The sequence below is a fragment of the Dermacentor andersoni genome, chromosome 4, assembly GCF_023375885.2.
Source record: "Dermacentor andersoni chromosome 4, qqDerAnde1_hic_scaffold, whole genome shotgun sequence".
In the NCBI taxonomy this organism is placed as follows: Eukaryota; Metazoa; Arthropoda; class Arachnida; order Ixodida; family Ixodidae; genus Dermacentor; species Dermacentor andersoni.
The window spans coordinates 213968923-213987944 of NC_092817.1; the positions used below are offsets into that span (position 1 = coordinate 213968923).

The following is a 19022-nucleotide window of genomic DNA, read 5'->3' on the forward strand; positions in this document are numbered from 1 at the left end:
TGGCGCTGTAGGAACATGGGCTGTATGGAACGGACGGTGCAGCGCCAGTGCTGCATGTTGATATTTTGATAATCATTTTCTGTCGCAGTCAAATAGACGTGCAAATGCTCGGCGGATGTTAAGATGCATCCCCGAAACTCACTTCATATAAGAGATGAATTATATGTGCACTCCTAGCGCATCTCAATGCCCATTAGAAGGATTTATTAACCTGACAGCAAAGGTTTTGTAGACACTGAAGTAGTGGTGTGAAGCCGTTAAATTTGTTTTGAGCCACACTCCCACGTAAACAGAAATTATCCGGACAGAAAACTTGGCTGGAAATAACGCTGTAGTAAAGGACATCGAATTGATTTAAACCAACTCGGATTCCAGGTGCACACATTTTCTTTTGTGGTTCGCATTCATAAACGAGCGGCTGCGGCATCCGCCACCCAACATGAAGCACTTAGTTCATCAGCCGCTGTTGTAGAAGAGAAGGCAAAACAATCTGTACGTACATAGCCCAAAGCCAAAGAGCTTCTCTGTTTGGCATTTACCTTCTTTCGTGATAAACATTTGTCCCTCGTTCTTTCATTCTGTTTGGCGAACCCCCCACAACTACATTTTCACAGTTGATTTGTGAATCTTTTTATTTACATCATGAAGTGCTTCCGAACGTCAGGCTCATGTGCGAGTATGAGACACACCGACATCCTGCATTTCGATGAAAGGAATAAAACAGGTAGGAAAGGCGCCAAGTAAAAGGGATCTCTGCAAAACTACACACAGTGTGCCAAAACACAGAAAAACAGTGCGAGTACATTCCATCCCAAGCAGTGGAGACCTACAGCGGAATGAATTTGCGCAAATGAATTCCTTAATTCATTTCCTAATTATATTAACAAAATTAACTTTTCGAATGCACCAGAAAAAGTTGTGCATTCAGATAAAGAAGAAGAAGGGTCAGCATACATATGTTGTACCAGCCTGCTAAGAACAGTGTAGCTAACTTTAAAGTTCAATTTATTATTTTTTTTGTGCTTCTCTTCACTGATTAAGAGCTTTAACTTAAAGTGCAGCCTTGTTAGAACATAAAAATGCACAACTGCTCCTGTGAAATTATCAGCATGTAATTTGCAGCCTATGGCATCACCAAATATAAAGTTTTCACTAGAATCATGACATCAACTATGCTGTCACTGCAAAGCTCCTCTTTGCTGAAAAAGGTTGTAAATATATTCCCTCAAGTTATTTTAGTGCTTGGAATGCATCATGTAACCGCACAAAAACAAGGGACAAAGAAGGAGCACACAAGACAGGCGTGGACAGGTCACAATACACAAGACAGGTGCTTCAAAAAACAACTTGGAGGGATACAGCAATCCTCCCCTGTCACAAATTTCGCGAATTTTGACTCTGCTACTAACACTGGAGTTTTGCAAAAGAAGAGAGTGGCAGTCCTCACATTTGTTGCGAGTAAAAAATTCTGAGGCGGTCATTGCTCCTTTCCTCCACATAAGCCCGGTGCTCTGCCGGAGTACTGTTTAGCCTTTGCTCTACCAGCGTCAGATTTCCAGCTTCAACTAACTCATCAAGTGACGCAATATCCCCTTTCTTGTCAGAATTATCAGAAGGGGACATTCTTGCTTTCGTAAGGACTGTATTATGCTTTTCTCGCCTCACAAATCGCACAACAATGTTTTTTTCATTTCCCTTTGCGGTTGGTACTTTATGACAAACATCAATATCACTTTCGGTCACAGGGTCACCGATAAACTCGGCCAACTTCACGACGGCTTCAAATGGCTCATAGTCTGCAGGGACGCCCTTAATTTCAATTATGTTTGTTCTAGGTTAGCGTTCAAGGTCTTCAATTCAGTCGGTTAGCCTGTGGTTTTCCCCCTGAAGAGTAAGGTTGCTAGTCTTGAGTTAATTTCTTTCATCAGTTCTTTGACTTCCCTCTGACATTCAGCCACTGTATCACAGGTATTGCTACAATACTGAACACTTTTCTTAAGCGCTTTGAATTCAGCAAGAACTTCCTTTCTGAAATTAATCAACTCTTGTTGTGAACTGTCGAGGTCATCTGTATCCTCGCGCTTTCTCTTCGGGGGCGGCATTTCTTAAAAGGGAAGCTGGTAACACACCTGAAAACTGGTAACACACACTCACATAAAAATAAGCAACGACCAGTACAACAGCTGCATTCGGCAGTAGTGCGAAAGGAAATAGGTGTGAAAAACGTACACAAAACTGCTTACTTACAAAAAGGAGGAAAGTCAATACGCGTGACCGTGTCGCACCACTGCTGAACTAAGCATCTCCAGCAGTAGGAGGGTCCTTTTATAATTGATCCTGGTGGGGGTGATGTCTGCGCATGCTCAGTAGCAGGTCCAGGCTGATAGGAGTCTGCTATAATTTCTTTCTTGGTAGATTAGGATCCGCCCCTTGGCAGTGCAGTCTTGTCCAGAGCTGAAAACACGCTTTCGATGCAGCCTGCAGCCACCGTGTAGTCAAGCTGCAAAAAGCAGGAAAGTCAATACGCGTGACCATGTCGGACCACTGCCGATCCCGCAACCTTTTGCTTAGCAGCGCAACGCCATAACCTTTAAGCCACTGCAGTGGGTAATTTTGTATTTGTAAACACATTAATTTTGTAAACACACTGCTGCACACTCTCGGAAGTCTATTAGCACTGCAAAACAAGAATGTGGCAGGCTATCAGTATCTTAGGTAAATAAGAACCAAGATGTACAGTATGGTCTACTCTTATTAAAGGGAACACCAAATTAGTATGCCCGCACTGATTACATCTTGTTCTAGCATATGAAGGACTCGGATAAGCTACGTATATATATATTTTTTATGAACCCAATGACTGTTGAATAGACCCTTTTTGCGAGCAGTTTGCTCTGGAGAAACAAGATGTCACTTTCAGTGGCACGGCACACCTTGTCTCAGGCGAGAGAGCACAAATGCAAAACTATTAGTACAGTAAAACCTCATTAATTTGGATTTCACGGAACTAAAATATAATGTCCGACTTAACTGAATGTTGAGTGATCGAGGGTACCAAGAAATCAATAAAGAAATGCTTACTACATCATCATGCTTTTATTTATTGAATGAATCAGCAAATCCTTTTTCTAGCTACAATTCTCATTGCAGTAGCGAAGGCCTACTGTGTTTGCAGCAGCGAAGGCCTCACGACTTCCGTGGCACGCAATGTTTATTCGAGACACGCCTTTCACTGTTGTGCCAAGATGGCTGTTGCGCCGAAAAACCTAAAAACACTGCAAAACAAGAACTCCCCAGCCTTCCTTCATCTTAATGCGTGATCATTGGAAAAAAAGCATGATGATATAGATTTGCTCATCGATTCTACTTGTGTTCACTTTGACGCCATAATGGTCTCGGAAACTTGGTAATCACGACAAAACATTCCATTTACGCATACTGGTTGTGAAACCTTTGTGCTTAACCGTCCGCAACGACAGGGTGGTGCCGTGTTGCTGTTGGTTAGGTGCTCTCACGACGCGCAAATTCTGGTGGAATTCTCTGTCTGAAATGATAATTTTGAAATATTAACTGTAGAAAATGGCCCCAGGATTATATCAGTGGTCTATCGGCCTTCTAATGCTTGGTGTCAGGTTTTTCTTGTTTTTTTTTTTAGGAAATGTTAGAATTTGTGTCCCAAAACAAATATGTACTATTTCTCAGCATTGACCTGAACGTAGATTTGCTATCTGTTTCCAGCATTAGTAGTGATTTTCAGTCAATTCTCGCATCTAGTGGATTTAAAAATGTTATAAATGAACCAACCCACATCACTGATAGAACATTGAGTCTATTTGATCTGTTTATCACAAATGCAGACTGTGAAATTGTCACTTGGAACACTTATGTGCATTATTAGCAACCATTTTCGTGTCTTTGCTTTTGTTTCTTATGGAAATGAAGGAAAGTGTGAACGTAGCAGTCCTGTGCATACGCAGGATATTACAGATCATTCCCTTCATGCCTTTCGAATGGAAGTTCAGATTCATGATTGGAGTCACGTTCTATCGTGTACCGACGCAGATAGCATGTACGAAGCGTTCATTGTGGATTTTATAATATATATAAAAAGCATTTTCCAGATATCGTAATCAGAAAATTTAAAAACTCTCGAAAACCTTGGATAAACACTTCCCTTTACAAGCAGGTAAATTTGAAAAACCGCATGTACTGGGAATTTGTGAAAACTAAAGACATTGACAATCTTAAGGCTTTCAAGGTGTTTAGAAATAAGCTCAATGCTACACTAAACACCGCAAAAGAAGAGTATTGCCAAGCCTATTTTAACAGTGTGGTGAGCAACTCTGCTCTGTTCTGGAAGCGACTAAATAGTCTTATAAAACAGACCAATGTTTCTAATGTTAACAGCATGCTGGTGAACAACCGCGTTTTCCGCGCAGCAGATATTTAAAATGTTTTGAATGATCTTTTCATAGCTGTTGGAGAGCCTACCAGTTGCAACAGAACAAGCATACCCACGATTCATAAAACAGCACAATTTTCTGGTAGTATGGTGTTTTTTCCCACAAGTGAGAATGAAGTTAAAAATGTGTTTTATAGCCTAAAAAATTCCAAGTCACGTGATGTAAATGATGTGCAAGCTAGGCTAGTCAAATTCGTTATAGACATAATTGCGCCCATTTTAGTTGAAATCTACAACCTATGCTTAGAAAAATTTCTTTTTTTCTTCACATTTCCTGTAAAGTGCCTAGACTTATGTTGTTATGTACCTACATTAGTGCTGCGCACTGTCGAATTGTACCATAGGGGGCCAGGCTTAGTCAAGCTGGAGCTGCGGTAATGCAGCTGTTTCCCGCCACCCCTTTCTCTCTTTGTTCAGAGATGAAACAAAATTTTGATTTGATTTGTTCAAATCCCGGCCTCGGCGGTCGCATTTCGATAGGGGCGAAATTCACAAATGCCTGTGTTCCATGCATTGGGGGGCACGTTAAAGATCCCCTGGTGGTCATAATTAACCCGGAGTCCCCAGTTATGGCATGCCTCCTAATCAAATCGTGATTTTGTCACCTAAAACTTCAATTCAAATCAATATAATTCAATTGCACAAAATCTGTAAGGATAAAATTTTGGGGTAAATTTTCTGATATTTGATAATTCAATTCGATATTCAATACTTTATTTTATTTTGTTCTTCATTTTGTTTGAAATCTACTATTGAAATCTGCAACTAATTATAATGTAATCGTTGATAGAAATGTAGCTGCAATTCTTTTTTTTTTTCTGGGCGGATTTAGCCTTGGGGGGGGGGGGGACCACAGTTGCATATCAGGCTTTATTTGATGCATGCTTGGACTGCCCTTGGCTCGCAGGGATGCTGCTGGCCGCTTGGCTACCCACCCGGAGTTCAATCCGCACACGCTGTATGTCCCAGAAGCTGTCAAGGACAAACTGACACCGGTAGGGAGCATTTTGTTCAAGAGCTGTGGTGCTTCAGTGGGTGTCATTGCTGAGAGCGGGCTGTCCTTAAGGGCGGTCACATATTCTAAAATTTCTGTTCAATTTTTATCCTATATAGATAAAATTTTCAGCTAAAATATATTTTGGCCTTTGAAAGTATATTGGTATGTACTTGTTTATCTTTATCGGGCGGCGACGTTTCGCTGCCTAACAAGTGTTATCGCACAGTGCAGGACGCGCCTGCATGCAATGGAAGTTTCTTTAATGTTATCGATGGTTCCATCTGCTGTCACCGAACCTAATGTAATCTGATTTCATGTATGTGTGATGTGAACCCGCTGTGGTTGCTCAGTGGTTATGGTGTTCGGCTGCTGAGCACGAGGTCGTGGGATCGAATCCCGGCCACGGCGGCCGCATTTCGATGGGGGTGAAATGCGAAAACATCCGTGTACTTAGATTTAGGTGCACGTTAAAGAACCCCGGGTGGTCGAAATTTTCGGAGTCCTCCACTACGGCGTGCCTCATAATCAGAAAGTGGTTTTGGCACGTAAAACCCCATAAATAATTATCTTTTAATGCGTGATGCGAGTTGTGTAGAACTTTCCAGACACGCGGGCACCAGCGATTACTCTGAAACCTTTGATGGCTGATGTATGAAAGCAGACTTGCTTGATCCATTGATCAAATTTTCGCTGACCGCCGAATGTGTTTGCCACTATGATTCTTTGAGTGTAGCCTGCTTTTGAGGACACAGGTTCGCCCAATAAAACGCTAGTTTCATCAATCACAGTTTTGCTGCCTTTATCACCGTCGCTACTACGTGACATCTGGTGTAGGTGCTAGTGTGTTCCTGTACCAAGTGCCCCCGCAAAGCCGCGATCCAAGCCCAAAATGCGAGGACAACACCAATGTCACCAAGGACCAGCGAGCTAGCCGTAAACAGCAAGGACTGCTACTGGAATACGGACATCTTCCTGAAAAGACCAGAAGGATCAAGCCCAAGTCAACAACCACAATGGCTGCCCCAGCGTCACCCATTCTGCTGCAACAACCTCAGGGCCCACCAACCTTCCATCTTGACTGAAGATCCAGAAACCTGGATCCAGAAACAGCTGGAACTTTTACGATAAGCTGTGGCATGTATACATCGCCTTAGAAGACGCCGCCAGAATGTAGTTTGAAAACTGAGAATCGACCCTGACATCATGGGACCTGTTCTACAATGACTTCTTGCAGACCTTTACCAGTGTCGTGCGCAAAGAAAAGGCCGAAGCTCTGCTAGAAGCCTGAGTGCACCTTCCCGAATGAGAGCATCACAATCTTCACGGAGGAGATGACTTGCCTGTTTAGACATGCCAATCCCGATATGCCGGAAGAGAAAAAATTTCGCTTCTTGATAAGGGGTGTCGAGCAAGAGCTCTTTGTCGGATTGATGTGCAACCCGCCCAAGACAGTTGCTGAATTTGCTTCTGAGGCTACAGCCATCGAGAAAGAGCCCGAAATTGGGAACAGGCAGTTCAACCGACGCACGCTCCCAACAAACTGCGCCGAAGTTCAACCAGTGGGCATCGACGATCTGCGTGAGACCATCAGAGCGGTCGTGCAAAAGGGGCTTCAGAGGATGTTTCCAAGGTTGCAGCCTCAAGTAGCATCCATTGGCAACGTCGTTTGAGAGGAGATTCAGCAGTTGGAGTCCCCCAATCGCAGCAGCATCAGCCAGAAGCGATGACCTATGCGGTCGTTGCCTGCCGCTAGACTTTCCCTATGCGTCCAAACCAGGGCCCCGTGACGCTGCGATTCCTTCGCCAGACACCGCTACCATTGCTGCTGCCACCCCGTCCACTTGTCGGCCAGCGAATCACAGTGACAGACATATGACGCATCCCCGACCACCGCCTGCTCTGCTACCACTGTGGAGAAGCTGGCGATGTGTACCGCCGATGCCCATACCGAGACTTGGGACTTTGAGGATTGGCCGTCAACGCGCCGCGTCCACAGCTCGGGGAGTGCCGTTGTGACATTGCCGACTACCTCGCTGCCACTCAGTGAAGTTCTCGATGACCGTCCCGTTTGCCGTCATCAGGCCACTACCTGTCACCGCAACGACGACCATACCCTGGTCTAGCCCAGGGCTGGTCTGCGGGCCCATATCCAGAAAACTAAAAGCAGCAACCGATGGAGGTGCAGTTGCTTTTCGTTGAAAATCCTGTTTTGACGACATATTACAAGACACCGCCGTCCTGATGAAGTGTGGAAGCAAAGAATACGCTGATGAAAGACGACCTGACGACGCCACGTCCCAGCCACAGGTCAACGTGACGCAGCCGTGATCCGACTCCAAGACCTAACTGTAACACACGACAAAGAATCACCGAGCTCGACATGCTTTCGACGGCCACGCAGTCACTACCTTAGTGGACACATGAGCTGACTACTCCTTGATGAGTGGACCTCTTGCTGCCCAGTTGAAGAAAGCTGACACTGCATGGGAAGGCCCTCAAATCCGGACAGCTGGAGGACACCCGATAACACCGACTGGAATCTGCACGGCCAAAATTACCATTAGTGACCGCACCTACCCTGTCACCTTCATTATCCTTCAACAGTGTTCACGAGACGTAATTCTCGGCATGGACTTCCTGAACTAACAAAGAGCAGTCATTGACCTGAAGTTGATAATGCTATCCAAAGATAAAGCGCTACCGCTGGAAAGGTCTCAGTCACCATGCATTGAGTCTGGTCAAAAATCAACTCAGTAACCCGGGCCGCTCCAGCATTGTCATTTCCGTTGGCACCGAAACACCTGCGGATGTAGAAGGCGTCATTGAGGGCGACCAAAGTCTACTGCTTGACCGTGAAATTTGCGTCGCAAGAGGGATCGCTCGACTGCACGGAGGAAGGAGGATCGCTCGACTGCACGGAGGTTCAAGCACATCAACAAGGGCACGACGATTGCTTACATCAAGGAAAATCTGGAAACCAGCAATGTGTTTGCCCTCTCAGATTCTGCAGCACCTACCTCGATGACCATAGTTCCCAAATCAGACTTCGACATAAAGTCTTCTCCAATGACAGAAAGGCTGCTTATCGATGTCATCGAGGATTCGACAAACGCCATTTGCAAAGCAATGCATCATAAGCGAAAAGCATCTCTTGTCAGCAGAACCAAGTGTATCTGCACAACACCGGGCTGCTGACCTACAAGAAGTGCACCAAAATCTCTTGGCATGTGGCTACCCAAGGTCGTTTGTGAACTCGGTAGAATGCCATCTGTCTCATCCCCCAAGGCCTGGCTGTGTGCTCCCAAGAATACGTGCCCCCATACAGTATGTGCCCGGGGTGAGCGAGGGCTTAGCCCACGTTCTACACGGCTATGACATCCAGGTAGCTCAAGTGCCATCCCAAAAATTATGCCATCGGCTTGTAAACATGAAAGACACGCTTCCGAAGACAGTTTCCTGGCATCGTCTACGGGATTTCTTGTGAAAATTGCGACTGCGTATATATCGGCGAGACAGGCAATTTCGAACAGCGGTTGAAGCAGCATGTCAACGATGTGAAAAAGAAAAAAGTCGCATCAAACGCCTTGGAAGAACATGCAGGTGAGTTGGGCCACAGGATTGGTTGGGATAATGCCAAGATATTAGAAAAAGAAAGAAATTTGACTTCAAGACACCACTTGGAATCCCTCCTAATCCAAATGACAGATAGCACCCTGAACCGGAATGACAGAACCCTCCCCTTGTCTACACGTGCTGCCTACCTCTTATTTTAAAGCCATATAAACATTGTATTGCACATCCTTGATTTCATTGTGAACAAGGCTCCCATCGAGGGAGCCGAAACGTCTTTTCTTGTATTCTATCAGTGGTCGGTGTCTTTCTTTTTACCCTTCTTCGTCACACTCGATTGCACGAGAAAACCCTATGTCCACCAGCCTTGCCGACATCCTTCTCCAAGGTGTCCAGGTGCTCCACGTAGTGCAGCGGAAGGTTCCTCGCAAAAATGAAGCCCTGGAGGGACTGAATCATCTGCCGGACCTCCTGTGAGGATAACGTTGAGGCAGCCTGCCCTACTGCGCCATCGCTGCTGTTGCCTTCGTCGCTATCTGATGCAAGCACGTTTGCGACGATCGCTTCATCGGTTAGAAGCACTTAGTACTTAGTTTCCAAATCTATAGCTGTGCACTTTCTTTTCACCGGCAACATCGTGCATTTCCGATTAGCAGGCGGTTCAGTCGTCTTCTGTTTTGGTGGCGAGTAGGCTGAGAAACCACATGGCCAGGAACGATCTCGACACAAAAGACGAATACGGATGATTACGCTGTTTTGCAGAACTGCGCTGAATGAGGAGCCAGCGAGCAAGGTGCAAGAAGTGCAGTTGGCGCGCTCCATTCGTGTTTCGGAGGGTGGTGCGGCATAGAGATACGTGTTTGGAGGGGTGGAAGGGCGATGGGAGAGAGGCACGTGGAGAAGGCTGGAAAATGAGCACTCGGCAGCCGTTCGAGCAGCGGGCCATTGTGCAGCTGCTCGAATTTCTCGTTTTCTTTTTTTCTTTTCTAGAATTTTGCATTTCACTACCTTTTGTCTTAGACACCGAGCAGCCAGACTTCATCGTTATAACCGATGATGCAGCATCTGGGCATTGTAGTAAACAAGTTATTTTACCATGCAGAGCACACAAAAGTTGACGGTGCAGCAGCTTCTCATTGTTATAACCGATATATGTTACGGGGATGTTATGAGTATAGAAAGACTATATTTACAATATATATACAGGATGAGTCAGAGTAGTTAAGATGGCTGACCACCAACAACACGCAGTAGCCAGCGTCTCCGATCTTCTTCCTCTCTCTTCATTCATCCTTCTGTAACAGGACCGCTGGGTGGTGAAGCACCGTCTCAGTGCATAGTAGGCGAAGAATTTCGAGCGAAATATGGCTTCAGCCACGAAACGTTCACGTCAACAGGCATCTGACTTGAGGATGCATCGAACTGTAGCGGTGAAATCTCGTAATTTGCGATGTTAACTTTACATACGACTTTATAAGGCCCTGTATAGTGAGAGAGGAGCTTCTGGGAGAGGCCAACCTGACGACATGGTGACCAAAGTAGCACCCAAGCACCTGGTGTGAACTTAACATCTCGATGGCACCGGTCATAATGCTCTTTTTATGTATGCTGCGAGGCTAATAAACGAGATCGGGCGACTTGACATGCCATGTGAGCGCGATCGATAACTTCACGAGCGTACTCAGTTGCAACACATGGCACAGAAGGGAAGATGTTGTCAAATCAATGTGGGGTCGTGACCATACAAGAGATGAAAGGGTGAATATCCTGCGGTGTCATGTCAGGACGAGTTATACGCGAATGTGACGCAGGCTAGCGTAGCGTCCCAGTTGCGGTGATCGTTGGAGACGTACATCATGAAGTGAGCACAAGTGCGGTGGGGCAGTGCTCGGAGCATCGGCGAGTTGAGGCAGTTCTATTTGAACAACGCCGGTTGCGCAGTCGATGAGAGCAGAATGAGTTGATAAAAAGTCCCATCCAAGGATAACGTCGTGAGGGCAGTTGTCGATCACAGCAAAGAGAACAGAAGTAGGGCGGCTGGCTATACTTAAACGTGCAGTACACCTTCCATGAACAACCAGCACACCGCCGTCGGCCACACAAGGCACTTGGGCAGCTGCTGGGGTGAGGACCTTCTTTAAACGTCTACGTAGGCTAGCACTCATCACAGACACGTGGGCTCCAGTGTTGACCAGTTCTTGGACAGGTACGCCGCCTGTTTCAACGTCTGTCACACTTCTCCTTGCGGGCACAGAGAATTTGCTGCAGTAGTAAGCAGTGCAGCACCACCTCTGAGGGCTGCATTTCTTAGTTTTCCGAAAGGGTGCGGCCAAAAGCCACAGGGGACGAAAGGGGACGTGGCTGCGGCGAACGGGAAGATGGGTGAGGTGTTTGCGGTGAACGAGACTTGTGTCTGCACGGCAATGGTGAGCGACTGTACCACGTGTTCCTAGCCGAGTTGTCGGCACAGTGAGACTCGGCAGTAGGCGAAACATTGCAGGCGTTTCCATCAAAACAGCTCAGATTGGTCGGTGTGCGAGGTGTTGAGGGCCGCGAGTTGTGACAATATTGGGCGACGTGACCAATGTGGCGACAGGTGAAACATATTCGCTGGTCATCCGCAGTTCTCCACTCAGTCGGGCTGCGGTAACGAGGAGAGAAGCGTCGGGATGGAGCAAAAATAGTAGAAGAGCGTTTGTTAGCTCTGGGATTGGCGACAGCACAGACAGAATGTAAACCAATGTTTTGAAGTTCCTGGCGAACGATAGCTTGTACGAGAGGAGCGGAAAAAGTGGTTGCATCAGGGCTACGCAAACAGAGAACTGCGTGCGCCATTGCATCCAGTTCACGGCGAACAATTGTCACTACGTCCTCTGATGACGTATGGTGCTGTGCAGGTTGAGCTTCACACGTCAACGTTGCGGTAGTGTTGGTACGTCTGGTGAATGGGTGCAGGATGTGTCGGCTTTTGGCCTGCTTGAATTGTCGGCGCTCTTTAATGATAGCATCAACCATAGAGCGGCTTTTGCACATGAGCAGATAAAAGGCATCATCAGTGATGCCCTTAAGCACGTGCCTGACCTTTTCAGCTTCTGTCATGTCGCGATCGGCTTTACGACCAAGTGCCAGCACGTCCTGGATGTACGAGACATAGGACTCCGTGGGGGATTGGGCACGGTAGGCAGGATCCTGCTTTCCGGCAATCTAACGGCCGGCTGGTTTGCCAAACAACTCTGTCAACTTCTTTTTGCATTGATCCCAACTGGTTAGCTCCTCTTCGTGGTTTTCGTAGCACACCTTTGCTGTGCCTCGTAGGTAGAACAACAGGTTAGCTAGCATAGGCGTAGGGTCCCATCTATTCATTCCAATCATGCGTTCGTACATAGCCACCCACTCTTCAATGTTTGCGCCATCGGTCCCGCAGAAAGTTCCAGGATCCTTGGGTTGCATAACCACATCGGAAGGTGACAGCAACGTAGGTGGCGACGATGACATTGGAGGCAATGACGTTGATCCCGCGTGCTCGCCGTCATTCATGGTGCGGATGGTGATGAGACGTCAACTGCGGAGCTCCGGTTTCAGCCGTGGTACCCAGCACCTCCACCAATATGTTATGGGGGTCTTGGGAGTATAGAAAGGCTATATTTACAATATATATACAAGATGAGTCAGAGTAGTTAAGATGGCTGACCACCAACAACACGCAGCAGCCAGCGTCTCCGATCTTCTTCTTCCCTCTTCTTTCATCCTTCCGTAACAATATTGTTAAAACCGGTATCGTTATAAGTGGGTTCGACTGTAGAAGGATTTCTCTCACTGAAGTTCGCAATGTTCTCATTTGATACAAAATTGCGTTGGTACACCATACTTGCTTATTTAAGCACTCTTTGTTAGTACCACATCATTTTCCTGTGTCAGTACAGTCGCCAACCGTTTATTCGGGCCTCATGGGGACTGCGGAAATGTCCGAATAAACAGGTGTCCGAAAAAGTAGTTTAAGAAAAAAAAAAAAACATGAAATCCGTTATTTCTGCGCACTTATTAGGGCTCGGCAGTAGGCTTGAAGAAATGGTGAACGTGCCGTTGCACGCTGTTGCGTTTACGTGCAATCAGATAAGCCTGAATCTTGGAGAGGGTTGTACGGTCACTATAGGCTGCTGAAAGCAGTCTCTGCTTGTACACGCATGCGACGGCAGCGTAGCACATGGTGCGTCATCTTTCGACTCAGAGTCATCGTCCGGTGGTGCAGCAGAAACCTGATGAATGATCTCGCCGTCGTCGAGTTCTGCACGTGTCAGTACAGCAGTGTCAGCATCTGTGAAACTGTGAAATGAGACGGTGTCCGGAATCGCAATGCTCGGCAGAACATTTTCGGCGTCAGTAGGGAGCACATCGGAAGGCGACAAATCCTAGGCCTCCTGGCAACCGCTTGCTGACATTCCCCAGCACAGTCTGCGCAGCCACTGTCTGCACAATTAGACACCTGACGCAATGTTTCCGTATGCCGCATTTAAATCACCGCAACCTCGACACAGCACACAAAGCAAACATTACTGTGCCGTCAGGCTGACACCAGTCGCACAAACGAAAAACGTTGCCTACTCGCAGCGTCGTGCATGAAGAAACAAACAAATCAGCTGCTGGATTGTCTTGACATGGCTTACTAAGCTAAGACCGGAACTGCTGTAGCAATGGCTGTAGCCACGAACCAGGCAGGAACGATGATGATGAGCAGGGATTTGCAGTAGCTCCACTTCGTGGGCCAGCAAGGAAGCTCCGTTCAAAATGTTGTTCAGCAAGTCGAACCATGTACCGGTCAGTCAGTGCATGGTGCTCTCGATCGAGTTGGCTCAAGGAGTGTCTGAAAAATCAGACGAGAGGTTGCAAGGTGTCCGAACTTTCACCAGTTGTTATACATTATGTTCTATGGCAAGAATGGCGGTGCCGCGAAGCAGACCGAATAATCGAGCATGTCCGAATTTTTGGAGTCCGAAATATCAGTCGGCGACGGTATTTATTATGCCATGTATAGTTTGGTAGGTAGTTCACCTCCAAGCAAATTATGCAGTAAAGTTTAATTTCTTCAATTTCTGGAAAGTTATTTACTCTGCAAGAAAACTGGATGTATATTTACGGGGTGTCTACCAACCGGGAAAACCGGGAATTCTCAGGGATATTGAGTAGTCTGGAAAAACTCAGGGAAAACTCATGGAATTTGTGCCTCTATCAGGGAAAATTAGCTGTAATTTTATTGAAAGGGTCGAAAGTCGCGGTAATGCTGGCTCGAGCAAGACAGGAACCGTAATGAATCGTCTTTGACGCCCTGTCGGTGGTTGGAGGAGCTGCCAGTGTACAATCAACGACCGACTTTCCCGATTCCCGATAATTTGAATGGCTTCGCGGCACTACCACATACATCATAGAGTCAATGTATCAGAACGTCTGAAATTTCGGACGCAAGAACTCTTCGCCGTTCGATTTTCCTGACTTTTTGCCGTGACCGCAGGTTCGAAACTGCATTAATCAAAGCCACCACTGCTGCCATTTTGATTACCTCGCCGCCTGAAACCGGCGCTCTCGCACGCAGATCCGCTGCCAGCCTAGCGGCAGTGCTACGCCTAGCTGCTTCGACGTTCGCTATGAAGCTTCTTGCCGTTGGGTGACATGTTTTTTATTGAAAGAATTCGGTGCTGTGAGCAATGGAACGGACTCCGCCTTTGCAGTTCTCGCGATTTGCTTAGAAGCTTGGAAAGCGCGATGCGTTGTATAATGCCGGTTCCCGAAAGTCAGCTTCGCCTCTGTACGGGAGTGTTAGTTGACGAAGCATACGCAAAAGTATTGCAGTGAAGCGTAACAAGCCTGGGAAGGGGCTATTACCACAGGACACAGTATGTATTCCTTAATTATATACGCGTGCACCCCGTATTTCCTGTCACAGTATGAGCACCGATATGCCTAATACGTGTACCGACAGGCCTTCAGAGCGTTTTCGAATGTGCCTGTGGCGGCTTGAGCCCTTAAGGGCAGTAAATGACATGCATTTATTTTTTTCCAACTGGCCGATTTTTCGGACGTTTTCGCGGCCCCTAAGGAGTTCGAAAACTAGGACGTGGACTGCGCAACTGACCAAGAAGATGCTTCAAATGGTCCGTGGGGTTTACGAGTGACGGAAGGAGTACAAGAACAGAAAGGACCTACGCATTGAGGAATGAACAGGAAAGGAAGCGTGCTGCCGCCGTTTTGAAGGAGCTTGAGATGCAAGTGTCCCTCATCCAAACCAAAATAAACTCTTTGAAGCAGTGAAACACAACAATGAGGCGTCGTGCACGGGCTGAGAGTATGTCAGGACAGTTAAGGTTGACTTACGAGCTGTTGAGAGAAAATCTCAATTGTAACAAAGTTCGGGCCTCATACCACTGAGCTTGCTATCAGTTGTTAGAAATAGCTCATGTTTGAAAATATTTGCTTTTATATGCATCTCTTTTTCTAGTCATATGTGAGAATGTCCAACTCGATTTGCTATCTTTTCGAAGACATTTTATTTCCTGTGCATCTTACTAACCCCTCCCTTCTATTCTCTTCTTGAATAACATGGACACTACTTCTTAGTATACAAATTGGATTAAGTCGTCTTTTTTAAAAAATTTTTTATATGCTCACTAGAGAGTGACCGCATCGGGCGATATGTCAGCTCGTCTTGACATAAAACAGTTCTGCATCACTCAGGGAATTTTGCAAGGACACTCAGGGAAAACCTGGAAAACTCTGGGAATTTGGAAATGTCAACTTGGTAGACACCCTGATTTAAAGCTAGCACATAGAAATACATAAACTGAGCAAGTTTTATCAAAATAATCAAAATTTTGAACCGCAGGGTCCCCCCTTAAACAATGCATGCGGTCGCCACCAGTAGTTGCGCACTTTGACGAGAACGCCGATACAGAAATCCACGCTGACGCCAGTAATCTAGGCCTTGGCGCCATCCTAGTGCAGAGGAAAGACTGATTCAACGAGTGATAGCTTACACTAGCTGGTCGCTGTCAAAAGAGGAAGGCATTCTATGACCGAAAATGTATGCCTTGCCATCATTTGGGCTAAAGCAAAATTTTGCCCTTACTTACATGGCAGGCTATTCAAAAGCATAAGTGACCATCACGCCTTGTGTTGGCTAGAGACCTTAAAGGACCCTTCAGGATGTCTGGCACAGTGGAGCCTCAGACTGGAAGAATGAAATACCTGTAATTTACAAACTCGGACGAAAACACTCTGATGTTGACTGACTGTCTCGTGCTCCCTTGGACTCCTTGCCCAATGATGACTAAAACGACTTTGCCTTTTTACCAACAATAAGCATAGACGACTTTGCTGAGCAGCAGCGAGGGGACCCTGAGCTAAGAAGCCTTGCTGAGTACTTGGAAGGCAAAACCTACTTTGTCCCAAGGATATTTAGCGCTGATTGTCTTCGTTCTTCTTGCGATATCAAGTCCTGTTGAAGAACTCACAGCCCATGCAAACTACCTCAGAAGTCCTGCAGAAGTCCTGCACGCCCTGCACGATGATCAGACAGTCGGGCACCTCATGTTTTTTCATGCGCTTGCAAGAATACAAGAAAAATATTACTGGCCGCCCCTGTCCGCTGACGTTGCTCGTTACGTGAAGATATGTCGACACTGCCAGAGATCAAGACACCGCCGAGGCCAGAAGGATTACTACAGTCGATTTAGCCTCCTTGCCGACCGTTTCAGCAGATTGGGATGGATTTGTTGAGACCCTTTCTGACGTCAACATCTGGAAACAAGTGGACTGCACGACGACGAACTACTTCATTCGCTTTGCTGAAACAAAAGCTCTGTCGAAAGGTAGTGCAGCAGAAGTGGCGAAAATCTTTGTCGAGAGCATCCTGCTGTGACATGGTGCCCCAGAAGTCCTTATCACCGACAGAGGAATAACGTTTACAGTAGAGCTCAACTAAGCCATTCAGCAATATAGCCTGACAAGACACAAGAGGACGACTGCCTACCATCCATAGACAAACGACCTTACAAAGTGGCTGAACAAGATTCTCGCCCACATGCTAACAATGTATGTTGACGTCAAACACAAGACTTGGGATGCCGTCCCGCCGTACGTAACCTTCGCTTACAACACAGCAGTGCAAGATACAATACATATCACATTCAAGATGGTTTACGAAAGGAACCCTACGAAGACTCTTGGAGCCATGATGCTACACGTCGCCAAAGAAAATGTCAACCTTGCCGTCTATTTCCAGTGCGCCGAGGAAGCCAGGCAGCCTGCCTGCCTGCGCATCAAGAACCAGCAGAGGACCGACAGCTGACACTACAATCTATGGCGACTTTACGTGGAATATCAGCCTGGCGACTGTGTTTGAGTTTGGACCCTGATACGCCGATGAGGACTCAGTGAGAAACTATTTCGACTCTATTTTGTACCCTACAAGATTAGTCGACGTATTTGCCCACTGGACTATGAGGTTATGCCAGTGGGCACTTCGCAATCACAGCAGCGCTGCATATGATTTGAAGTGGTCCGCGTGGTGCATCCTAAGCCTGTTTACGCCCATGACGAACTTCATTATTTTATTGTTTCCTTATACGGGTGTTTTTGTTTATCACTTTAGTTTGTATGCAGTTTCGGGACGATGCTTTTTAAGAGGAGGGTATTGTCACATGTACTTGTTTATCTTTATCCGGTGACCATGTTGAACCCATTAAAAATGTTATCGCTCAGCACAGGACACATCTGCATGTATCGCAAGTTTCTCGAATGTTATCGCTGGTATCCGCTGTCTGTTGTCACCGAACCTTGTGTAATCTGCTTTCGTGTATATGCGATGCGAATGGTGTAGAATTTTCTCTAAGACACGCGGGCACGGTATAAAAGCCGACGTGTTTGATCCGCTGACCAGATTTTCACCCATCGCCGATTGTGCTCGCTGCTATCGTTCTTCTTTGAGTGTAGCTTGCTTTTGAGGGCACAGGTTTGCCCAATAAAACACTAGTTTCGTCAATCACAGTTTTACTGCCTTCACCATAACTACTACGTGACAATATTAGACTATGGTGGCACCGCATATGGTTCAGCTAGAAAGTCTTACATCTGACTACGACTGGCAAGTGGTGCTTACAGAACATCACCTATCCATAGTTTATACATTGACTGTAATGAGCGTCCTTTACAGCAGTGCAGAGCGCTTTTTTTTTCCTACATACTCAAACTCCAGTCCTCACCACAAAACATGCTACATCGTCACACAGTGCAACTCACGCTTACTTTACACAAATAAACCGAACACGATTAGACCTCTTCTTCTTTGGTGTGAGAAATACTGTTGTGATTATGACATTCCTCGTGAGCTCCCTCAGGTTGCTAAAGGCTACAACGATTACCTCCATGGTGCTTATTGATACAGTTATGTGATTGGGCATTGCTGCCTCTAAAGAAATGTGACAGCCCACACGAACACATCAGACAAGAATTCTGTGCTCTTCAAGACAAATATTAAAATTACATGGAATTTCACATTCATGGCTCTAAGCAAAAGAATATGCGAGTGTTGTGGCCGTGACAAAATACTGGGAAACAATTTTCGATTACCATAGCATGCCTCTATACACAGCCAAAGTCTACGCAATATGGACTGTACAGTCAAACCCGGCTATATCGAACTCGCAAATGAACGCCTATCAGTTCGATATAGAGCATAATTCGATATAAGCCTGCTAAATAATTGGATGTCATAAAAGCACATACCATTTATAAAATCCCTTTATTGAAGAAACTAGCTTAGTTTCGCATAAATTAGTCCTGCATTTTCTTCTGCTTGGGCAATTTCGCTGCCTGCGACGCACGCACTTCCCCACGTTGTCTAAGGAGTCGGAGCAACTGAGGCCGCAACCTTCCGCATTTGCGCAGAAGCACCGGACTAATGCGAGTGCACCAATCATTCAGAGGATGTGGGCAAAGAACCGT

The 19022-nt window shown here is 46.3% G+C and overlaps 1 protein-coding gene across 1 annotated transcript in view; it reads left to right on the forward strand.

The window, feature by feature from the left end:
- LOC126538462 (DNA mismatch repair protein Msh6-like) overlaps nucleotides 1–19022 on the forward strand; it is a 463753-nt gene that overhangs the window by 112853 nt on the left and 331878 nt on the right. Inside the window, exon 8 of the mRNA XM_050185304.3 lies at nucleotides 5370–5457. Coding sequence (XP_050041261.2) covers nucleotides 5370–5457 — 88 coding nt within the window. The remainder of the gene's footprint in view (nucleotides 1–5369; nucleotides 5458–19022) is intronic.